This window comes from Chamaea fasciata, unplaced genomic scaffold (assembly GCF_029207755.1).
Source record: "Chamaea fasciata isolate MVZ Bird 193981 ecotype frontalis unplaced genomic scaffold, bChaFas1.0.hap1 SCAF_1, whole genome shotgun sequence".
Lineage (NCBI taxonomy): Eukaryota > Metazoa > Chordata > Aves > Passeriformes > Sylviidae > Chamaea > Chamaea fasciata.
Genome location: NW_027094086.1, coordinates 74,190,535 through 74,213,162, shown reverse-complemented (window position 1 = coordinate 74,213,162; position 22,628 = coordinate 74,190,535). Strand labels below are relative to the sequence as shown.

General features: G+C 35.0%; 1 protein-coding gene across 1 annotated transcript in view; it reads left to right on the top strand.

The window, feature by feature from the left end:
- Positions 1-22,628, top strand: part of DNAH5 (dynein axonemal heavy chain 5) — a 118,606-nt gene that overhangs the window by 68,456 nt on the left and 27,522 nt on the right. The window contains exons 47-59 of the mRNA XM_066186224.1: positions 423-557; positions 2,067-2,189; positions 3,212-3,425; positions 4,038-4,261; positions 6,254-6,449; positions 10,469-10,641; positions 13,225-13,355; positions 14,202-14,355; positions 15,027-15,294; positions 15,865-16,096; positions 17,614-17,728; positions 17,941-18,117; positions 21,099-21,302. Of these exons, the coding sequence (XP_066042321.1) occupies positions 423-557; positions 2,067-2,189; positions 3,212-3,425; positions 4,038-4,261; positions 6,254-6,449; positions 10,469-10,641; positions 13,225-13,355; positions 14,202-14,355; positions 15,027-15,294; positions 15,865-16,096; positions 17,614-17,728; positions 17,941-18,117; positions 21,099-21,302 (2,346 nt within the window). The remainder of the gene's footprint in view (positions 1-422; positions 558-2,066; positions 2,190-3,211; positions 3,426-4,037; positions 4,262-6,253; positions 6,450-10,468; positions 10,642-13,224; positions 13,356-14,201; positions 14,356-15,026; positions 15,295-15,864; positions 16,097-17,613; positions 17,729-17,940; positions 18,118-21,098; positions 21,303-22,628) is intronic.

The following is a 22,628-nucleotide window of genomic DNA, read 5'->3' as shown; positions in this document are numbered from 1 at the left end:
GGTCAGGAGGCTCATATCTGACTCTTCTGATTGAACTCTGCCAGCTTGGGGCAGTTACAGAATTTATGGTTTAGGTTATGAAACCCTATGCTTCACCAAAACTGTGTCACATAAGCAATTGAAATTTTACAGATACTGAGTCTCTAGATGATTAAACCCTTTTTCATATAGTTAACTCATTTCCTTGTTAGTTTTATTGTGCTGGTTGACAGGAGCATTAACTGCAAATATTTTTAACTTCTCAGGCCTGCAAAAATCTGTGAGGCATTAAATATTTTACTTCTACATGTCTCTTGTTAAGAGTTCCCTTTACATAACTTTTCTAGTTTCTTTTCTGTTTAAAAGCTAAATGGGACTGTTGAGCCTTTGCCAAGACACACAGCTCTTGTGTTTCATCTTATTTCGATGTTGTCCTTGTCTAGGCTGTCCTCCTAATTGGTGAGCAGGGAACTGCAAAGACTGTTATAATCAAAGGTTTTATGTCAAAATATAACCCTGAAAGGCACATGACTAAGAGTTTGAATTTTTCATCTGCAACGACCCCATTAATTTTTCAGGTATAGTAGTGATTAATCTTCTCATACAAGATGGTTAGATTCACAGAATGTTCCGATAATTTGCCAGGAGGATGCTTCTGAAAGTGATTCTGAACAATGAAAAAGCACCTGTTTAAATGGTCCAAGTGTTCTAATGAAAGATTTAAGACTTCTGTAAAAAACCTGATCCTTTCAACTTCTTCAGTAGATATTGAGCTGTTCTTGGACTTCTACAATACCATGTCTATTATTTTCTTCATTATATGATGTTTTTGTGTCAAATACATCAATTCTCACTAGCTGGGAAGAGCTGTTAGATTTCACTAAACACCATGGGTAAAATAAGTGCTACCCACAACAATCTGTCATTAAAAGTGTGCTGTCTGCAATTTAAGTTTCAGTCATTCCAGTTACTCATTAAAAAAGTAACACATGCAGTGCAGATGCTCTACATACAATTATGAATGCTTAAATCCCAAACTGTACTGCCTGCCCAAATTTCTACTAATTTGAATTATTTCAAGTGTCTTTAGCCTCCTGGCAATATATTTGGGGAATATTTTTAATGCAGTCTGGTATGCCAGGCCAATGCTGTCTATAAGCTTGATGAATCACCCATCATCTGCCTGTATAGCATAGTAGAAACTACCAACAAGTTATATAATATACAAACATGTAATTTTGGTCTAATTTTCCTTCAGATTATTTTCTTCTGCTTATTGGACTATAAACAAAAAGTAACATATTTTTTATATAATAAATGTAGATTTAATTGGTGGTAGGTGAAAGTCTGATGATCAGGACATCTGAAATAGATGTGCAAGACTAAGTCAATTCTCTGTTAACAATCTAGATCAAAACATTCTGTTACAACACGTGCTTTAAAATTACTCTAGCTTCTTAAAATCTTGGTCTAACTGATGCCATTTGTGTAAGAAGACAGGAGCCTAGGCATAGTGCAAGAATGAAGATATTTAGGTTTATACTGAAGAATAATTATGTATGGTTAAGTGAACTTTCACTTAGGATAGAGTAAATAGAAACTGGACCTTAAGAAGAACAGAGAAATGGAAAGATCATGAGAAGAACAGTAGTGGCAAGTCTACCATTAGGCAAAATTATCTCATCCAATGTATTTATATATGTGAGTTCATTGTCAATGTATGCTTTTATGAAGTACATTGATACCTGCTGGAAAGGTGTTCCAGAATTACATCTTCAATTTAATCTTTTTTGCCAGAAATCATCAATTTTGCTTATAAATGAATAAATTGAAAGAAAAGTTTGAAACCTATTCGGATTTGTGAAGCTGTTAGGCATGATTGTCTGCTGTAGACACCAGTCTAGTGCTGTATAGTTTGGGATTTCAGACATTCTAGTTTAACTAGTGCAGTTACCTTCAGCAAATGCCCTGTCTAAACCTCACTTAGTAAAATTCTATGTAACAGAACCATCCATATGTTTAAGTGATCAAATCATGTGTGAAATGAAATGCTCTTTGTAACTATGCTGCTAATTGCTTTTCCACAGCGTACAATAGAAAGTTACGTGGATAAGCGCATGGGCACAACTTATGGTCCACCTGCAGGCAAAAAGATGACAGTCTTCATTGATGATGTGAACATGCCCATAATCAATGAATGGGGAGATCAGGTTAGTCTGTGAAAGAAGAAAAAAGAAGACAAAAGGTTTTCTTTGTTTTCATGCTGCACTATAAAATCGGCTTCTCAATCATTCAGAATAGGGTAAATTTGATATGTAGTACTTTAATTTAAAACAGTCTTTTGAAGGAACCCATCTACATTAGTTTGTCAGGAATTAATTGAAAATTAATATGCTGACTGCAAGAAGTAGTTTGAGTGCTCCTTAGAACATGTGTGTATAATGTCAATAATTTTTTTTAACAACACTCATTTTATAAATAAAAATAAGAAATCTTTGGCACACAAATTGTGATAGCAAACTGACATTGTGGGCTATAATTAAAATACTTCGAACTTTAAATACTTCTTACTGAGAGGTAAGAAGTGTCTTCTCTGCTTTAGAAAAAATGGAATTAATCTTTATGATTATTTGCAAAGTTGTTCTGAAGTATGTTGCTTTGAAACTAATGTTAGAGTTTCTATAGATGTATAGCTATAGGATGGACTCTCTATAGGGTTTTTTCAGCTTGTGAAACAGAAATGTAGGGTATCCCTTTATGGCTAAAGAAAAGGATCTTTCATTCTTTTGTGTGGAAGTAATTCTATGATTTCAACTTGAAAACCATGCTTGTGATTGTTACATAGGAAACTTAATGCAAACATTTTGCATAATTTACAACATGCAAAGATGCATTAGTTTGGGCTTGATTAGAGAAAACTGGAAATTTTGTGTTAAAAGCGAGAAGTGTGTCCACGAGCAATGGAAGTCATGCAGCATTCAAGTGAGAATAAATTGTTGTATGAATGATTAGCTCTAAACGAGGGTCCCCTCTACTGCCATGATTTTTTTATCCATAGATTTTACCAAATGTGCTTATTCCTTGCAGGGAACTTTTATCCTGAAGCAAATAAGCGGAGGGTTAAGTGACAAAATTGTGTTATACTCTTTGTTAGGTCTTTCAAACATATGTTTCATATTTCATTCGGTTGTATGTATAATATTTTATTACATAAAACCTCGTTATTTTACAGGTCACTAATGAGATAGTTAGGCAGCTGATGGAACAGAAAGGACTGTATAACCTGGAAAAACCTGGTGAATTTACCAACATTGTGGACATTCAGTTTTTGGCTGCCATGATCCACCCTGGGGGAGGTCGCAATGATATTCCACAGAGGCTGAAGAGACAATTCTCAGTGTTCAACTGTACTCTGCCTTCTAATTCTTCCATTGACAAAATTTTTGGTAAAGAGAAACTAGAATTTTTTAAAATAGTAGTTGATTTTTCCTTATCCTTCTATTTATACATGTTATTGTTAAAATTGAAGCATAATTCCCTTCTGATTTGCTTACCAGCACATTTTTGTCCAGTAATCACTCCCCACCTGCAACACCATCAATCTGCAAGTTTTTCAGGTCCAGTCACATCTCTGAAACTATTAATATGCTCAGATTTAATAATGACATGAAGGTATCATTTTAGTGACAATGCTGGACAGTTGCTCAGGTGCCACTGCTGCTAAGAATGAGTGACTAAAGACTAGACTTTCACAAAGGATGGGGTCATACTGATTTCATCAGATTAGCCATTCAAGGCCAGTGGAAATTATTTTTGGGAGAAAAAGATCATTTTAATGTGCAGTTAATTAAAAGCTAAATAACTACTAAGCTGGTGGCAGAATGGTGTTAAGAGTAGCTGAATCAAGATTTGAATAAACACTGGAAAGCCATTTCAACAAATTTGAAAAGGTTTGGGGGATTGGAAAAAAAGGAAACATAAACATCAGATGATCATTGCTCTTGGTGTTGCACTAACGTGTCTTTGATTTGGCAATCTTTTTTTTTTTTTTTCTGCAGGTGTAATTGGAGAAGGGCACTACTGTAGTGAGCGGGGATTTTCAGATGATGTGAAGAAAACAGTAGCCAAATTGGTTCCATTGACACGCAGACTGTGGCAGATTACCAAGCTAAAAATGCTGCCCACACCAGCCAAGTTTCATTACATCTTCAACCTTCGAGACCTCTCCAGGATTTGGCAAGGAATGCTGAACGCTACATCGGAGGTGATCAATGAACCACAGGTAAGAGCAGCACATCAGTGACCTTGGTGTAATTCCTGTAGGAAAGAGGATGAAGAGTCTATCTTGGCATTTGAATCTGCTTTTAAAAATGCAACTTTAGTGTGTTTCTTTAGGCAAAGGTGTTTTAGTCCAGCTTTTATAGTACCAACTGAAATGACAACTTTTTTTCAGAATGATAATAAAACCCACTTCTTTTGTCACAACAGTTTGCTTTTTTCTGCTTTTTGTATTACTGAAAAAATGCCTGTTTATCTGAAAGAAGTGAGGAAAAAAAGTAAGAGGCAATGAACTTACCCTATAAAAATGCTCGTATATTGATTTAAAAAATTGAATAGTTCCTCCTCTCCATTACTGTCTTGAGACTTTCAGTCACTACCTAATTTCTATCTAACAAATGGTTTCTGGCTTACGGTTTAAAAGGAAGTAGTAACAAGTATTAGTATTTTTTTTTTCCATTATCCATCTTTCTTCCAGTAAAACATCATTTCTTTTTCCATCTTTTTTTAAGAAAAAGTTGTCTAGAATTTTAAGCTCTGAAACATGTAGTGCTGGAAAAGCAATGTTTACGGTAAATATGGAAAATTTGTTAAATATTTGGGTTATATAATTGCTTCACATACAATGTGCATGTCAATTTATTGAATAAGATCCTGAATTCTACTGCATCTAAAATTTAAACTTCAGAATGGATTTTAATTTCTACAGCTAAAAAATATCAAACACTTAGATGATTATATATATATATATATATATACACACTCATTTAATGTCTTCTGATGTATAAAAACCAACTGGTCAAAATGCTATTATATAAATTTACATATTAGTTCTGAGACTTGACATAGAATGTGTCATTTGTACAAAGTGCTATAGGCTGAACAAAAGTACCTGGAATTTTTCCTACTACTGTATAGTAATAGCATAAGATTAAAAGCAATGCTGCTGGTATTAACAGCCCAAGAGGTTCCCCCTCTTCATCCTATGACCGAACTGAGAGACTTTAAAGCTATAATGAATTTGGAGAAGAGATAATATAAACGCTTCCACATTTTTCTTTGTTTATATTCTCTAACTACTTTGGCTTTAGCATTGGGAGTGATAACTGTGTTTGGCATGAAATTATTCATGCCATGATTCTTATATTTTCACCCGTCTTCTACTTAGTGGCCAGTTAGAAAAGTGGTTTATCAATACATAAACATGTTAACTGGTATGGATATGGTTTTAGGGCTGGGGAAACAAAATCTTCATACACCTCACTTTGGAATGCTAGATTAAGGCTTCTTCCATAGTTAACTGAATATTATCTTAAATTGCTATTGGGCAGAATAAGAAGCTCAAGGTATCTCTTCTGAAGAACCCCCAAATACTATTTATTTTCTAATATTATTGTTATTTTTAAGTAAAGAAATGAAGGCAAAGCTTTAAAGTTTGTATAGTTTCTTCACAAGCCAAGTGAGTTCCTCAGTACAAGAGAGACATAGGACTCCTGGAGCGTGTTCGGCAAAGAGCTACAAAGACAGTTAAGGGACTGGAGCACCTCTTTCAAGAGGAGAGGCTGAGGGAGCTCGGCTTGTTCAGCCTCAAAATGAGAGGACTGAGGGGAGACTTCATCAATGTCTGCCACTATCTGAAGGGAGAGTGTCAGGAGGACAGAGCCAGGCTCTGCTCGGTGGGGACAAGCAATAGGACAAGGGACAGAAACTGATACACAGGAAGTTCCACCTGAACATGAGGAAGAACTTCTTTACTGGGAGGGTGATGGATGTTGCCCAGAGAGGTTGTGGAGTCTTCCTCACTGTAGATATTCAAGAATCATCTGGATGCAATTCTGTGCCATGTACTCTAGGATGACCTTGCTCAAGCAGGGAGGTTGGACCAGATGATCCACTGCGGTCGGTCCCTTCCAACCTGACCCATTCTTCTTCTGTGATTCTGTGTAATGCTTTTTTTTTTTTTTTTTTTTTTTTTTTTTTTTTTGCTTGTATGTAGGTGCTGATAAAACTGTGGAAGCATGAATGTAAGTGTGTTATTGCTGATCGTTTCACAACCTCAGAAGATGTTAATTGGTTTCACACAGCTGTGGCAAAACTCATTGAGGAAGAATTTGAAGATCCAAAAGCTTTGCTGAATCATGAAACAGATGCATTCTTTGTTGACTTCTTAAGGGATGCACCTGCAAGAACTGGTAAATACTGACTCTAATAATCATAGAAATTACAAGAATAGGCAAGGGGATATGGCAATCATAGATACTAAGAAAAATATGTCGTAAAAATTCATACTAAGTTTATGCATCAAAAGTGTCTGCTTTGTCCAGGGGCTTTGAAGGTAGTCTGCATTACCAGCTGTGGCACATTTTTATCTTATTGGGATTTCTAAGTCTGTATTGATGTCCTGTATTGATAGGAGAGCCTTGCTTTCATTTATATTGGCATGGCAGAAAGACAGGACTGCCAAATAGTGAGCATGAGTCTTTATTATTCCAAAATGATGGAGTGTGTTATGAATTACTTGAAATGGTGGGGTTGCAGTACTAGATAAAGGATAGCAACGTAGGTAACATGCCCTAGAAATCTGATTTAAAAAATACTGTCTCTGGGCTAATCCAATACTCTTTAGGAAATAACTGTTACATGATTTTGTAATACATACCTATTAATTCAAATTTTCATGAATGCTAGATAAACCTCTTTAAAAACCCATATGACTTATACATTTATGTCCTTCAAAAAAAAAAAAAACCACCAAAAAAACCCCCCAAAACATGGTGTCACTGACCTCATTTAATGACCTGGGAATATTTATCAGTTGTTGCAAAAGAGCAGAAAACATTTGTTTGTGTTTAGGGGAAGGTCATTGGAGGATTCAGTTATCAGTGTTGGCATCAATGCAATGATGGAGAGTGGAGGCAATAAGAGACTAGCATGAATAGGCAATGGTATTTGAACCTTTCCTTGAATAACTGAAGTAGACAGAAGGCAGTGACAAAAGGAGAATAAAGCATAGGACATATTTCATTGGAAGGAATCAAATAGAAGTGAAAGTAAGCTGGTGTAAGAAAATAAATAATTGCATCATTCAATAAATTACTGAACTTGATCAGTGTAGAGAAGACTGAAATGTAAGTCAGAATGCATACTGAGAGGGTGAAGAGTGATCTTTAATGTGAAAATTCAAGTCCACAGTAGAAACCATCCCGTTGAACTGAAAAATAAATGGAAAATGATAAATGTATTTCTCAAAATTATTTGCCTTCCTGATGACAGATTAAATGTACTTGTCCTGTAATGTGGCTCTTAGCGTGGAACTTTATCTAAATACAAAGCAGGAGACTCTTAAATAGAAAGGCTATATTTTGTCTATTGAGGGCCTCACCTAAATCCTGAGCCTCGAAAACCCCCTTTCTGTTTTTGGCTTTAAATGAAAAGAATAGCAAGTGTTATGTTGTTTTATTTGTCCCTATAATGGCATTCAGAGTTTCCCATTATGGTGGAAGTGTAAGAGCAGGACCTTGATTTCTGGACTCTTAAATATATAAAAAATTATGTCTGACATTGACTTCAAAGAGCCCTATGCTCAAATTAATAATTTGTTTGCTGTTACTGCATCATCTTTTTGTCTCTGGGTTGTAAAAGTACAATTTGTTTGTCCCTGAGAGAAATACATGATGACTTAGGTCTTAGTCAACTTTTAGATCTTAGCTTCAAAGGAATTGTTAGTGGTGCTAGTGATCTCAAGACCCTCTACCTATTCAAAGGTGTTTTTATCAGTTGGTTTTGACATTGTTATTTAGTGCTTGTGATTATGAATCTTGAGATTGAACAAGACTTTAAAATAATACATTTTGCTAGCTGCCTCTCTAAATAATGAAAAAGACTGCCCTTTCTTAGGTTTTGTACTTGATTATACTGTCCTTGGACATTCATAATAAAACTTTAGAAACAGAATTAAGATGATATAATTTTTTAAAATGTTTTGAAACTGTAAAAGTATCACTGCAGTTTAGCTCCATGATGTATTTATTATTTTTTTTCAGCTGCTTATTTGTTTAAATGTCTTATTCAACTTGTAAGAAATTTATTTCCAATTGGAATGCTCCTTTTGTTTAACCAGTGCTTTTACAGGTTTAATTAATTAATTAAATTAATTGATTTAATTAGGCTTTAATCTAGAGAAGTGTTCATATGAAGAAGCAATATAGAGCTAAAAATTCTGAAATTAAGGTGACTTCAAGCAAACAAAAACCACAATAAAAAGAACAACTGAAAGAGGATTATTAATCCCTGTATTTTGAGAGAATAGGTTCTGAGGTAAAATGTGCTTTTCTTAAACTATGTTTTTAAATATGCATTTTTCAGTTTTATTTTTGTTATTCTTTTTTTTTTTTTCCCTTTGAAACTGCATGAGTATTAGACTGGTGCAATGGAAAGGTAATTGAGAAAAAATTTGAAACAAGTAAAAAGTTACAGACACTATTCTAAATACAGTAGAGTTTGATTGGGGGTTGGAATTTTTTCCCCACCTTTCTGTCCCTTGCCTTTACACTGGCTTCTAGTGCTTTACTAAGCCTTAGGGAAATACTTATTTTACTGGAATCACTTTTTTCATTGATTTTAATTCTACCAATTAGAGATAATGTTCTGAGTTATATATTTCTTCAGCAAGTTGGAAGAGGCTTAGCAAAACTGATTGCTCTAGGATAACTGGAAAAATACATCCTTCAGCATATATAGATCATGAAATCCTGAAACCAATTGTGCTAAATGTATGTAAATAATTAAAATTGTACTAGTATTTTACTGTGATCAGTGGCGGTCAGTGTCTAAATGTCTAATTGGAGACCAGTAACTAAGGTTGTATCCCAGGGGTCAACACAGGGTTCAGTCATCCTCAACATTGTCCTTAATGGTCTGGATGATGGTGCAGCGTGCACCCTCAAGCCAGTTCCCAGATGACACAAAACTAGGAGTGGTTGATATGCCAGAGGTTGTGCTGCTTCCCTGATGGACCTTAACAAGAGCTCCATAAAGTTCAACAAAGGGAAGTGAAAAGTCCTGGACCCAGGAAAGAAAGGTCCCACGCTCCAGTATATACTGGTGGTCATCCATCTGCAAGTCAGCTTTGCAGAAATGGACCTGGAGATGCTGGTTAGCACCAACCTGAACATGAACCAACCGTGTATCCTTGCAGGAAGAAAAAAACTAGTGGCATCCTGAGCTGCATTAGAAGAAATGTAGCCAGCAGGCCAAGGAAGGTACTCCTTTCCCTTTTTTCAGCACTAGTAAGGCCACATCTGGAGTGCTGCATCCAGGCCTGGCCTCCCCAGTGCAAGAAAGACATAAATATACTGGATAAAATCTACTGGAGAACTTAAACATCAGTCGTCACTTTTTTTTTTTTTTTTTTTTTTAAATTGTGACAGTCTGGTACAGGTTGTCCAGAGATGTTGTGGAGTCTGTGTCTTTGGAGGTATTCATAAGACACCTGTTCATGGTCTTGGGGAACCAGCTCGAGGTGGCCCATCTTGAGTAAAGGGTGGGACCAGATGACCTTCAGAGGTCCCTGCCAATCTCAACTTCTCTGTAATTTTATTTGCTGTAAGATTTCTTATGAATGAAGGCATGTCACCTTTCAGCATGATGAAGGTTATGAGTGAAAAGATGAGGCAGCAGCACTGTTACCTCCTTTCTTTGAGAGTTTACTTGTGCCTTTCATATCAGCTAAGGAAAAAAATGTATGCTAATTCACAATGAATATTTTTTTGTTGTTGTGGCAGTTATTAATTTCAAGAGTATTTTTTCTAGTGCAATTATTTAATCAATTTACACTTTTTTTTTAAAGAAAATATTATTTGCAATTTTTAACTGCAATATTTATTTACCTTCATTCTCTGGTGTTACTTTTTTTTCTAGCACCTTATGAAGTATCATTTTTCATCATACAGGTTTCAGAAATAGAGAAAGAAGGCTATTTAGTTTTTTTCTCATTTTGTCTTTAAAATTTGCATAGCTGAAATTACCATTTCTTGCAGGCAGGGTGTATTCAGCACTTTCATATGTACATTCTAATATATAATATTATGTATAATAAACCAAGGGTTTCTAGGTGGTGAAACTTTTAGTTATCTTCACTTACTTATCCCCTCATTGAACCTTTGTCAATTATTTAAACTCCTAAGGTTTTATTACTTGCTTTCTGTTCTAGATGAAAAACCAGAGGACATTAATTTAGATATTCCCAAAATCTATGAACCAATCTCCTCATTTCATCAGCTACGGAATCGTTTAAATAAGTTTTTACATACATACAATGAGAATGTTCGTGGTACTGGAATGGACATGGTTTTCTTTGAGGATGCTATGGTTCATTTAGTCAAGGTACAGTCTTGCTGGATTGACATTTGTTATTGTTCACTTGCCCACATCTTCTTTGAGCAGAGGTATGCATGAATGCATGAATCAAGGTAAATTACTTCTGAAACTGCAGCAACTAATTTATTGCTAGCAAATATTTGATCTGTCACTCTGTGGCTAGGTATTAAAACCTTTTAAAACTTTTCAGAAAATGTACCAGATGGAACTCTTCTTTTATACCTGTCTTTTATGTTAGGTTAGATCGTGGCACTAGCTATTCTAATTCACTTTCAACCTTCCTTCTCAATTCTTCTGGGAGCCCTTTCTGTCTTTGGAATGAGTCAAATGAAATTCAGGTTAAGACATAATTGGTTGCTTCTGAAGGAGTACGCACAGCTGAGTAGGAATTAATGTAGTCCAAAATTCTTTTGTAGATCCACAGCGTGTTCACTACTTTTAAAGTTCTTTTGAATATGGATTGGAACTGACCATAACTTTTAGCACAGCACAGCTTGATATGATTGTTCACACAGAATAGGCCTCATACAAAGAAGAGCCTTTTTTTTTTTTTTTTTACACTAGAACCCCTATTGTCTTGATTGAATACTGAGGTTTTCAGTATTTCTTATAATAAATTATTAAGAACTGAATATTTAATTGCATGATCCCCCCTAATATAATATTAAAAAAAATTATAGTTGACAAACACACTACATCTGCCCTTTTCAAGATTTTTGGGTGAATTCTTGTTATTTCACAAAATTAGTCCCATTCTTCCGAAGGTTCACTGTAAAATCAATGACGTTCTTCTATGGAATTCTCTAGGACAATTGTAAAAAATCATCACATTTACCAATAAATTTTTCATTTATTCCTAGGATAAACACTATATAAGTTTAGGATGTAGTAATTGTTTCTTTTCTTCACTGAGCAGCCACCTGTCATCAGGAATATCTTCTTTGGGTAGCTAGATGGTAAATACCTGAAATATTTCATTAGTTTTTGCTTGGGTAAAATCAATAGGTAGTGTTCCTATGATTCCAAATTCTTGAAAACAGGAACAGCTTAGAACCTGAGATAGCTTCTAAGGGAAAGTGAGATAGGCACAGATGAGGTTATGCCTCATCTGAGCTGACATAATATGACTTGAACGACGTAAAGCTGAGGGATATCTTAAATAGAGAACAAAGTTTCCAATTAACAGCTTGTGTGCCTCTACCTGGAAAAGATCTAATAGCCATTATTGAAATGATCAGTGATATTGCAAGGGTGTTGTGCAAATTAAATTTTCTTTCTCTAGTTAAATAATAAAGAAGCTTAGAGTAAGCCTTCATACTTGATTTTATCTTTCTTATCAAACTTTAACCTATAGAAAATAACAAATACATTGCACTCAATATGTGAAATAAATAGGTTTAAAATGAGAGGAAATTGGCATGACTCTTTTTAATAGCTTGGAAAGAAGTAACTCAGAGGAAATGCAAGTCAATAAGTATCCCAGGTTTCTTATTGACATGATGGAATTCTGGAGTCATCAAAGGACTGTTCAAGATAATAAAGACAACAGAAGTCAATCCTGTGCATCATTGCTTGTACAGAGGAGACCAGCTGCTAACCAGCTGGCCGGTATTATTGTGTCTTTGAGAGGGAATTGGCTCTGTGCTGCTCTGGATATTAATGTGGGCTCCTCTGGGTACAGTGAGGGTCTGACCACTTGCAGCTGATGGGCTGTAGAGAAAGTTTGTCTCCTGTACTTAAAGACATGTTTTCTCATCATCAGGTAACATCTACCTGCATCCATGCTTCATGGCATTGTATTTTGGCTGTGGGCAGTGGGACAAGTGCTGTATGCAGCTCACAGTTACTGCTGGTTTGTTTTTTTTTTTGAGTCTGAATTCTGAAGGGTCTGTTTGGCTACATTTCACAGTCCTAAAATGAAGGGAAATGTGGGGTAGTAGGAAGTTACTGCCTTTTGATTTAAAAGATAAATAATGAAATGGGAAAGAAATGTAGATCTAATTGGGAGATGTGATCAAATATTCATACTTGATACTGATCTTTTTTTACAGTCAAGTAAATGAGAAGAGTAACAAGTCTCATTATAAAGACAGTATTATTACCTGCTGCAGAGAATACTGAAGACTCTTTGTCCTGAATTTAATGTGCCTGGGACATCCTGTCTTTTGGGTCACAATGAAAAGACCTCGTGAGATGAGCCTTACCAACTTATCCAGAGGTCATGGTATTGGGGAAATTATTATTTCCTTCCCAATTTTTATGATCCCTCATGCTGTGATAGCACATCACTAAGAAATCACAGCTGAGATTTACTTGTACTTTGTGGGAGATGTAAAATTCTACTGATAACTGAACATGCACAGTGATGAAATTAAGTGGTTGCTATACTATTTGACAGGTCAACAGTAAATATTGCAAAGTACAAATGTCCACAGAATATATTAATAGTAATATAGAATCCCTTAATTAAACCTTAAAATTTTCATTTGTTCTTCATTTCTAATATAATTTTATTAATGCAATAGCATAGAATTTTTGTATGTATGACTTTTACACATTGTGGCAATAAATGACTGGTATGTTACACAGATTTCTCGTGTGATTCGCACTCCTCGTGGAAATGCTCTCTTAGTTGGAGTTGGTGGCTCAGGAAAGCAGAGTTTGACAAGACTGGCATCCTTCATAGCTGGCTATGACACATTCCAGATAACGTTGACAAGGTGAGCATTACCTGAAATTTAACTAAATAAGTACTTTGTGTTTTAACTCTTCTTGTAAATAAAACAGGCTCACATTCTCTGCTTAACATAGTCTGATCACCATCACATAGAATGGAAGGACATGAAAATCCCTTGGAACTTACTAGATTTGCTTGATTTTCTACAATAATTATGAATTTTTTCTATCTTTGGATAGGAAATTATTTTGTTTCTTCCACAGAATGAGAAAGAATATTGGCGGTGTCAAGTTATCTTTGAGTCTTTACGCAGTACATGAAATGGTACTGAAAATATTTTCTGGTGTCTATCTATCCAAAAGGCATTTATGAATTCATCTTGTAATATTTGAAATGCTGTCATCTGAGGAGGTTGAATCTCTATTCCTGTCCCCTAATTTGGTAGATCTTGCATATTTTGATTACCTTTTCCGAGTACATTTTTGCCTTATTTTGTATTGTTCAACCCAATGTGGTTTCTTTTGAGATAACTCACAAAAGATAAAAATAAATTATAAATCCCTCTCTTAATGCCTCAGAATGAATACCTCCCCAGCTGTCTGTAAGACTGGTCAATTTTGGCACTCAAATAAGATGTCATTTTAGAGAAGTGAAACTATTTTAAATCTCTTGCAGGTCTGTTGGCTGCAGAAGAAATTGTAAATTCACATGTGGGAAGGTCCCTTGGTGTGGGTCTCATCAGAGGATCTATCTGAAATAAGCACCTTTCTGCCTTAAATTCCAAGACATTGTTTCTAACTTAAATTTGCTTGTTTTTTTGCCCTTTTAGTCAGAAGACTTTTTAAAAAAAGAAATGAATATTTGTTCAACTAGCTTTTTTTTTTTGTAGATCGTACAACACTTTAAACTTGATGGAAGATCTGAAATTCTTATACAGAACAGCAGGACTGCACGGCAAAGGCACCTGTTTTCTTTTTACAGACAATGAGATCAAAGATGAGTCTTTCTTGGAATACTTGAACAATGTTTTGTCATCAGGAGAGGTAAGATGCCTCCTCATGATCAATTTTATGCTTTTTAAAATTTATAATTCTGAAGTAAAATAACAGAATTTCTTTGAAGATTTTGGTATAGGTCAAAGAGTACACTTTCAAAAACTAGATCTCAAGTGCTTTTAGAATATTATTAAAAATGAATGCAGTCTACAAAATCTACAAAAGCTACAAAATTCTAGGTTAGAGTGAGAGAAGCTATCTCAAGGGACATGAAAACAGCTTTAAAAATAAAGCTGAGACTTGGGAAATACTACTGAGGTTTTAGAAAGTTGTCTATTAAATTAACTATTAGTTTACAGTTAGTTTTTGTGTGGTAAATTTATATCCAGAATGCATGGGATCAATTTTATTGATTTTATTTATTTTTCATTATTTCAGGGTTATGTTTCAGAGTAATTGCTACTAGTTATTGGAATATAAAGAGACGGAATCAAAGCCATTGCAGGGTGGGGTTCAAATTTTTATAGCAAGTTAGCTTTCAGTCTGTTTAATGGAATCACTTCATTAAAACTTGTTCAAAGAAGTTGGTGGGTACTAATCACTTCAGTGTCCAAGATGTATGTCCCTTCCTACAATGCTGTGTGTTAAGTGAACCTTGTGCTAGAGCCTGTATTTTGGAACATCTCAAAAAGCATGAAAAATCTTCCTTCTTCCCAAAGGTGTCAAACTTATTTGCACGTGATGAGGTAGATGAGATCATTAGTGACCTCATTCCCCCCTTCAAAAGGGAACATCCACGAAGACCTCCCACCAGTGAAGCTCTGTATGACTATTTCATGACCAGAGTCCATCAGAACCTTCACGTAGTTCTTTGCTTTTCACCTGTGGGTGAAAAATTCCGAAATAGGGCCCTGAAGTTTCCTGCTCTCATTTCTGGATGCACTATAGATTGGTTCAGCCAATGGCCTAAGGATGCTCTGGTGGCAGGTATGTGTAAGTTTTATCTTCTCAGATACAAAATTTTCTGATTGGTGATCATGTAGCTGTTTTAATTGCCTTGAATTTTGCCAAAAGAAACTTACTGGATTCTAAAATTTGATGTAGATATTTTCTTCTTTAAAGCCTGTTGTATTAGGCTGTTGAAATATTTCTAACAGAGGAGTGGTTTTGAACACAGTTTGAGGAAAAATTCCCCATGAAGATGTCTTAAAAGCATTTGTAAAGAAGGCAAAGATGCTACTAAAGAAAGAGATTATTTGTGAATGTGTCTGTAATAGGGCATACAGTGGAAGGCTGTATTACCCAGTCTCTGGTAGGTAGCAGCTAGGTTCAAAGTCAAAAAATTTGGAGATGAAAGAATGCCCGATCCTTGGCTATACTTTTTACTGACAAGTGTGGAATAATATTCAGAAACTGATAGTGAAGAATAAAGAAGATTGGGTTTTCAGAAGCTGGGTGAAAGCCAAGATAATACATGCTGACTTGTTTTATAGTGACTTGTTTATAAGCTGTTTTCATAAATATTTAGTTACATTTAGGCTTGCTTTCTTTCCTAAGTATCTGAACACTTCCTGTCCTCATTTGATATGGACTGCACTGCTGATACAAAGAGGGAAATTGTGCAGTGTATGGGCTCATTCCAGGATGGAGTGGCAGAAAAATGTTCTGATTACTTTCAAAGATACAGACGTTCTACACACGTGACTCCCAAATCGTACCTGACCTTTATTCAGGGATATAAAACCACATACAAAGAAAAGCAGGCTGAAGTGCAAACATTATCAAACAGGTAAACTACTCAGGCTACTTCTGTTTTTCTTTAGTTTTCTTCCCCAGGTAGTTATATTCTGATACGCTTCATTTCAATGCTTGGCTTGTCTCCTTGCACAGCAAAAAAAGGTATTTTTCACTCCTAAAATTATGTTAAGGTGTAACTTATTCAAATATTGTTGTTTTTCTTGTCACATAAGCTAAAGACTATATATATATATATATATATATATATATATATATATGGGGAGGGAGGGAAAGAGTGCATGAAAAATAGAGGTAGAGGGAGTATGAGGTGAACATAAATGATACCCGTGTGTTTTTAAACAGTAAAAGAAGACATCTACATGTAATTTCATAATATAATGATAATAGCATTTAATTTGCCAGGGAGCAACTTCTGTTTTCTTGCTGAACAATTGTAACCTCCTGGTATGAATATGTAAGGAATATCTTTAGTGGTTTTTTGAACACAGGGCCTCACTTAGACTCTTGAACTTTTTACTTGTAGATTATGAAAGTGGTTTTGATATACTTATCCCTATTTTCAGATGATTTATTAAACTAATGGTATCTATTTGCAGAGATATCTTTGTGTCAGGAACACCCAACTATAATGTAAAATTAGAAATTAGTGTATCAGTTGGTATCACCCTTAAGAAAAACTGCTTTCTCAGTTTTGAAATATTGTCAAGAAAAGCTGGAAACCTTAAAGAAAGGCTTAATCTCGTTTATTTAACTTTAAAACATTCTTTGTCTTCAAAGTCAAATTGAATTTGAAACCTGTAGTTACCTTAGGGGTGAAGGCTTGTAAAGCAGAAGGGTGTTGCCCTGTTTTCTACCTTCAGATTTACCAAGTTAGTTCATGAAGTCAAATTTCTTCCACTTAAAATTAGTTGCACTGTCTGAATTGCTTTTTTGGGGGTTACACTTTGTTCAGCTGTCCAAGTACTGCATAGCCTTTGCAATACAGCCTCTGTAGAGGCCCTTTAAACTTGTCTGAAAAGTCCCAAGTGAAGAATTTTTGATAGAAAAAAGCACTGTTGAAGGGACATTTTAATGCTGAATCAGAGAAGTCTTACCTTAATACTATTTTTCTTTTATTGTCTTTGGTTTGGTCTTGGTTTCTTTTCCATGTCCACTTCAAATAAGAAATATTGATTGGTTGTAATTTTCAGAATTTTGGTAATAAGAAAATGCTTTCAGCTGTACAGAACTCAGTTCTTTAAGTATTGGCTCGAGAGTGACATTTATAGAACCAATACGTAGGATTTTTATGCAATGATAAAGACATACTGTTTGATTAGAAGTGGGTAAAATTTCAAGCCACAATCTTAATTAATGTACTTTATTGTCCACTTTATTGATTCTGAAGATACCAGAAAGGTGAAAGTTATGTCCAAGTTTTTTTTTTTTTGGTATAAAACATCTTTTGCAATTGTTCATTCTTACTGATGTGATTCATTCTATAGATGGAAAGTGGAATGTAAATTGCATAGTGTATGAGATGCTTCTTATTTTGCTTTTTAACTTCAGAATAAATACTGGTCTGGAAAAATTGAAAGAGGCCTCTCAGTCAGTGGCTGCTCTAAGCAGAGAACTAGAGGTAAAAGAGAAGGAACTTCAAATTGCCAATGAAAAAGCTGACATGGTATGTACTGCCTTCAAAGTGTATTGGTGTTTGATTTTTTTTCCTTTTATTCCTTCTATTTTGAAAAGATTAATCAATTACAATTAAATTAAGGATTGGAAAGAAAGGATCTTGGAGAAAATGATCTTATTTGAGTTTTCTGGAATTGGACAGATATGATTTTACAATAAAAACTCTTTTAACTATGGCATGTGGGTTTTCTCACATTCTAGGTATTGAAAGAAGTTACTAAAAAAGCACAGGCTGCTGAGAATGTGAAGGGTGATGTTCAGAAAGTAAAAGACAAAGCCCAAGCTATTGTAGACAGTATCACGGTTGACAAAGCCATTGCTGAAGAGAAGTTGGAAGCTGCCAAGCCTGCTTTAGAAGAGGCAGAAGCAGCCTTACAGGTTAGTACTTGGACCGTGTATAACATTACCACTGAGAAGGTGGATGTCTTTGAAATACAAAATTGCAGGTGCATTGCATAACTTTTCACTTGACAAAAAATAAATATATGTATTTTGAGGCTTTTTAGGTTCAGGTTTTTTTCCCTATTTTCTCATGAATACCAACCTCCAAAGAGTCAGTTTTCAGAAAAAGGCAAGTTTTAACTTTCTTTGAAACTGTAATTGATATAGCATGCACTGCAGGTTGATGTTAGACTAGTAACTGAATATTGATACTATTATTAAACAGCTGAGCAATGGCTGTAATGCTGTCTATGCAAAATCGGCTGTAATTCCTTCCAAAGCCAAACCTTCTATTTGAAGTTTTCACAAAGAAATTGCGTTTTCAATAAATTTTCTGGTCCACTGTTTTCTGTCTTCTTAAAAAAAAAATCTTTTCTTAGGAGTTGTGGCATTACTAAGACTTCATTTCCTTCACCATACTTTTCTTGTAAAGTTTTTTTTTGTAGAATGCCCATATATTTAAGATTTAAAAAGATTAATATTAGCTGTTCTTACATAGTATTTATCTTTATGTCTGCTCAACTGACTTTATAGGAGGATGTGCATCAAGACATTTTGCTGTGAGCAGTTATAGTGGAATCTGACCTATACCTGTTAGGTGCTAGCAGGAAGCTCATATCTCAAGAAACAGAAAAGTATGAAGGAAAAATCTGAAGGATAGACAAACCTTAAAGGGCTTTATGTAGATCAACTGGAAATTATATCTTTCCATTTGAGAGGCTGCTAGCAGCTGTGATGGTTAAAGACTGGTTTCAAGGACTGGCGTGATTAGCTTTGAAATCTAGTGTAGAATAATTTTTATGGATCTTCTGAATATTAGACTTCACTCTGAGTGGGAGATGTTTAACAGTCTCTGACTGCTTAAAGGACAGAGTGCAAAAATCTAGTAGAAGGTTGATGAACTGATGAACTGATGTCTGGGAAGAGTGAAATAAGGGAGAAGGTTTGGTTTAGAAGACCCTGATATATAGCCACAGAAAAAAAGGTTAAATAACTAGTAACTACACTAGGTAGTGGGAAAGTATTCTGAAGAGTGAAAAAATGACCAATGGTAATTAGTCAGCATCTGCAGTATAAAGAGTTCATCAGGATCTTCTGTCTGGATCTGTATCTTATTAAAGCTTACTTTCTGCTTTTGACTGAAATGGCTGAACCAAAACAATACTGCTGTTCTTGAAATGTAGGGTGCTAATACATGAAAACCTGATTTCATGTAAAAGCAACGCTGGCATTATTGTAAAACTTCTCAATGGGAAGAAGTATTTGGGCTTAATGTGGAAATTCTTGAATTTTCTATAATAAATTGCTTTGCCTATGTCTGAAGGGGAAAAGCAAACTATTGTATAAAGAAACCTAGAATGTGTATATATATTCTCAGTATTCATTCATTCACTCCCTTAAGCAAGAATCTTCTCTGTATGGGTCTGCATCTTTCAAAAAATTAAAAAAATGAATCTTGTAATCATTACAGATTTGCAAATTTGAGTTAGGGATTCCTATAGTAGAATTCTGCTTGCAGAGTAGATAAATGCCTATTAAAATATTTGATAAATAGAAAGGTCATTACCCAGATGAAAAAAAAAGTGATTAGCTATTTCATTCCCTTTTTAACATATTTTAGGAATGATAAATGCTACATTAAGACACGTACACAGCATCTTATAAACATTTCCAAACATGTAGTAAGATTAGTTTTTTAAAGTTTGAGTAAGAATTGTCAAAGTTCAGTAAAACTTCGTTGTACTTTGCCCTGTAATAAAAATAACACATTAAATGCACAACTTTAGAAAAGTAAATAAATAAATAAAATTTAAGTGTAATGATTTTGGCACAATTTGTATGTTAACAAAAAAAGGCTGGGCTGAATTTCCTAACTAAGACACACTGGTTAAAGTTTTCACACATATATCTGGAAAAACTGGTGAATTATTTGGTGCACACTGAACTAAACAAGCAGCAAAATCCTGAAGGGAAACAAAGGGCTGGCAGAGGGAAGGCAATCTGGATAGCCTGCTGTACTTTGAAGTCCCTTTATTGAAGTATAGACACCAGTAATTAAAATCTGCCTTCATGAAGTGAGGCGTGTGCTAGGCTAGAAGCAAGGTGTCATAACACTTGCAGTCATTTGTTGCTTGCTGTTTGGGCTGTCATGTACTTGGACCGACTAAACTGCCTGTGAATAAGCCAAACTTCTGCTCAGAGCTGTGTGGGTGGTAGGAGCGGGTCTACCTGTCACCAGTTTCCATTGTTCTGTGGTTTTGCTACTCTGGATGTGGTGCAGTAAACACGACTGCTCAAATCAATTCTCTAAGGAGACATCTTCAGCAGACTTTTCTGATAAGTCTTTTCTGATTCATGATGTAGAATTATGAGTTGCACTGTTAGACTTGCACCCAGGCTTATTTAGTCTTAATAGGACCTAGCTTTTTATACTTTATTATTTTTCTCACAGGCCTGCTCCTATGCCAGGAAAGTTCCTGGTGAGCTGTATAAGAAGGTGCAAACATATATGTATACCATGTATCTCACTGGTTTCCTTAATTTGCCTTTATTTGCTGGATGTCAACACAAAGTATTTCCTTTCTAGATTCAGTTTCTGGTCAATATATTCACATTTAAAAAAACAAGTAAAATTCCAAGATGTTTCTGGTTGGCTCTTTTATTGTCAAAACAGTTCATGGTTGTTTTGAGTTTTAAGGTGCTGCTGTGGAGGTGTTGTGCTGAGGCTTCCTAGTAGTTGATAGGAGTTAGTAGCAAAAATCTGACTGGGGGGATCCTTCTAGCTTCATGCTTTTTAGAGGTAAAAATAACAAATATTTTTTTCATCCATTGATTAATACTGTTGGTGAGCTTTTGCTCCATGTTTTATTAACTAAACACTACCAGTAATTGCTTTGCCCTTTGTTTTGAATTCCTAGACAATAAAACCTGCAGATATTGCCACTGTCCGCACACTGGGTCGGCCTCCTCACCTCATCATGCGTATCATGGACTGTGTGCTGCTGCTCTTCCAGCGTAAAGTCAACCATGTGAAAATTGATCAGGAAAAATGCTGTACTGTCCCATCGTGGCAAGAATCCCTGAAGCTGATGACAACAGGGAACTTCTTACAGAGCCTACAGGTGCTTGTGCAGCCTTTCATTTATTACTTTTTTTAATAATGTAAGAAAATAAGGGACAGTGTTTTCTCTGGTGTTCACAGGACAACAAATGTGAAAGGGAAAAACCACAAAATTAAGGGCTTATGAATAAGAAGGGGAAATCTGAAATGTTAAGGGTTTAAGAATAAATATGTCAGAATAAAATAAGCTTTAATCCTTCTTGCAAAGTCATGTTATAAATCAATTGTAATTTTTCCTAAGTAAGGCAATGAAATTGTTTTAGGTGATAAATGTCTCAAAGCCTTAAGCATTTGGTTTGGATAGCCATTACTTATCTGTTTCATTAAAGCTGATAACAAATATCCTTTTTCTGGTATTTAATTTTTCATTAATTTTTGACATTGCGACTTGTGCACTGGCTTGCAAGAGCATAGAATGTTACTAGGATGAGCACAATCAGAACTTTTAAAAATTTGGGATTTTTTGGTTCACAACATTTGTCTAGGGAAATGGAAAGACCAACTATCTGGTACACAAATGCCTTTTCATAACTAAAACTGGTAACATGATTTATCTAGTTGGAATAAATAGTATGTTTTCCCACTCCACTGACTTATTATCCCTGATTTCTGCATTTTGAGTTTACTTAATTTGTCACTAGTCTAGTAGGTGGCTTGAGCAGCTTTGTATGGTTGGTAGTGGCATGGATGTTACTTATGTAGTATTCACATTTCATCTACTTGTAAAGGTTTTTAATTTTCTAAAGGACTTAACCATTTCATTTTGTTTGTGCTTAATTAAATCTATTTGTTCTTCAGGGAACAGTTATTTTTCAAGTTCCTCTGGGATAGGGTTTCATTATATTTTTAAATAAATCTGTGGGAGAAAATTGAGAGCTTTTCAGGAGGAAGAAGGAAAAATATGCTTTTTCGAGAAAAGAGTAAAAATGAATTCTTTAAAAATTAAATACATTACACTAATTAGACAAGGTAATTTAAGGGTGAGATAGCTGGCTTGCCCTTTGAAAGGACTGTTTTGTAGAATGTATGTTTTTGAACCAGAGTTTAGCTCTTCATTTTCTTTTTGAAGATCGTTAAAAAGTTATCCTGTCTTCAGCAAAATGAAATTTCAAGCAGGACCAGTGATGTTTTGCAACAATGATTAGCTATATAGCAGTAATAGTGAGTGTGAGATAGCAAAAAAAGCAAAAAATGAAGGCAAACTTTTTTCCATTTTGTACGCATATATAACAGTGGAATGACTTTGTAAAGGTCTTAAAGATGCATGTGACAAATAACTTCATATTAGTTTCTTACAAGTAACACTTGTGATCTTTGTAGTGTTCTA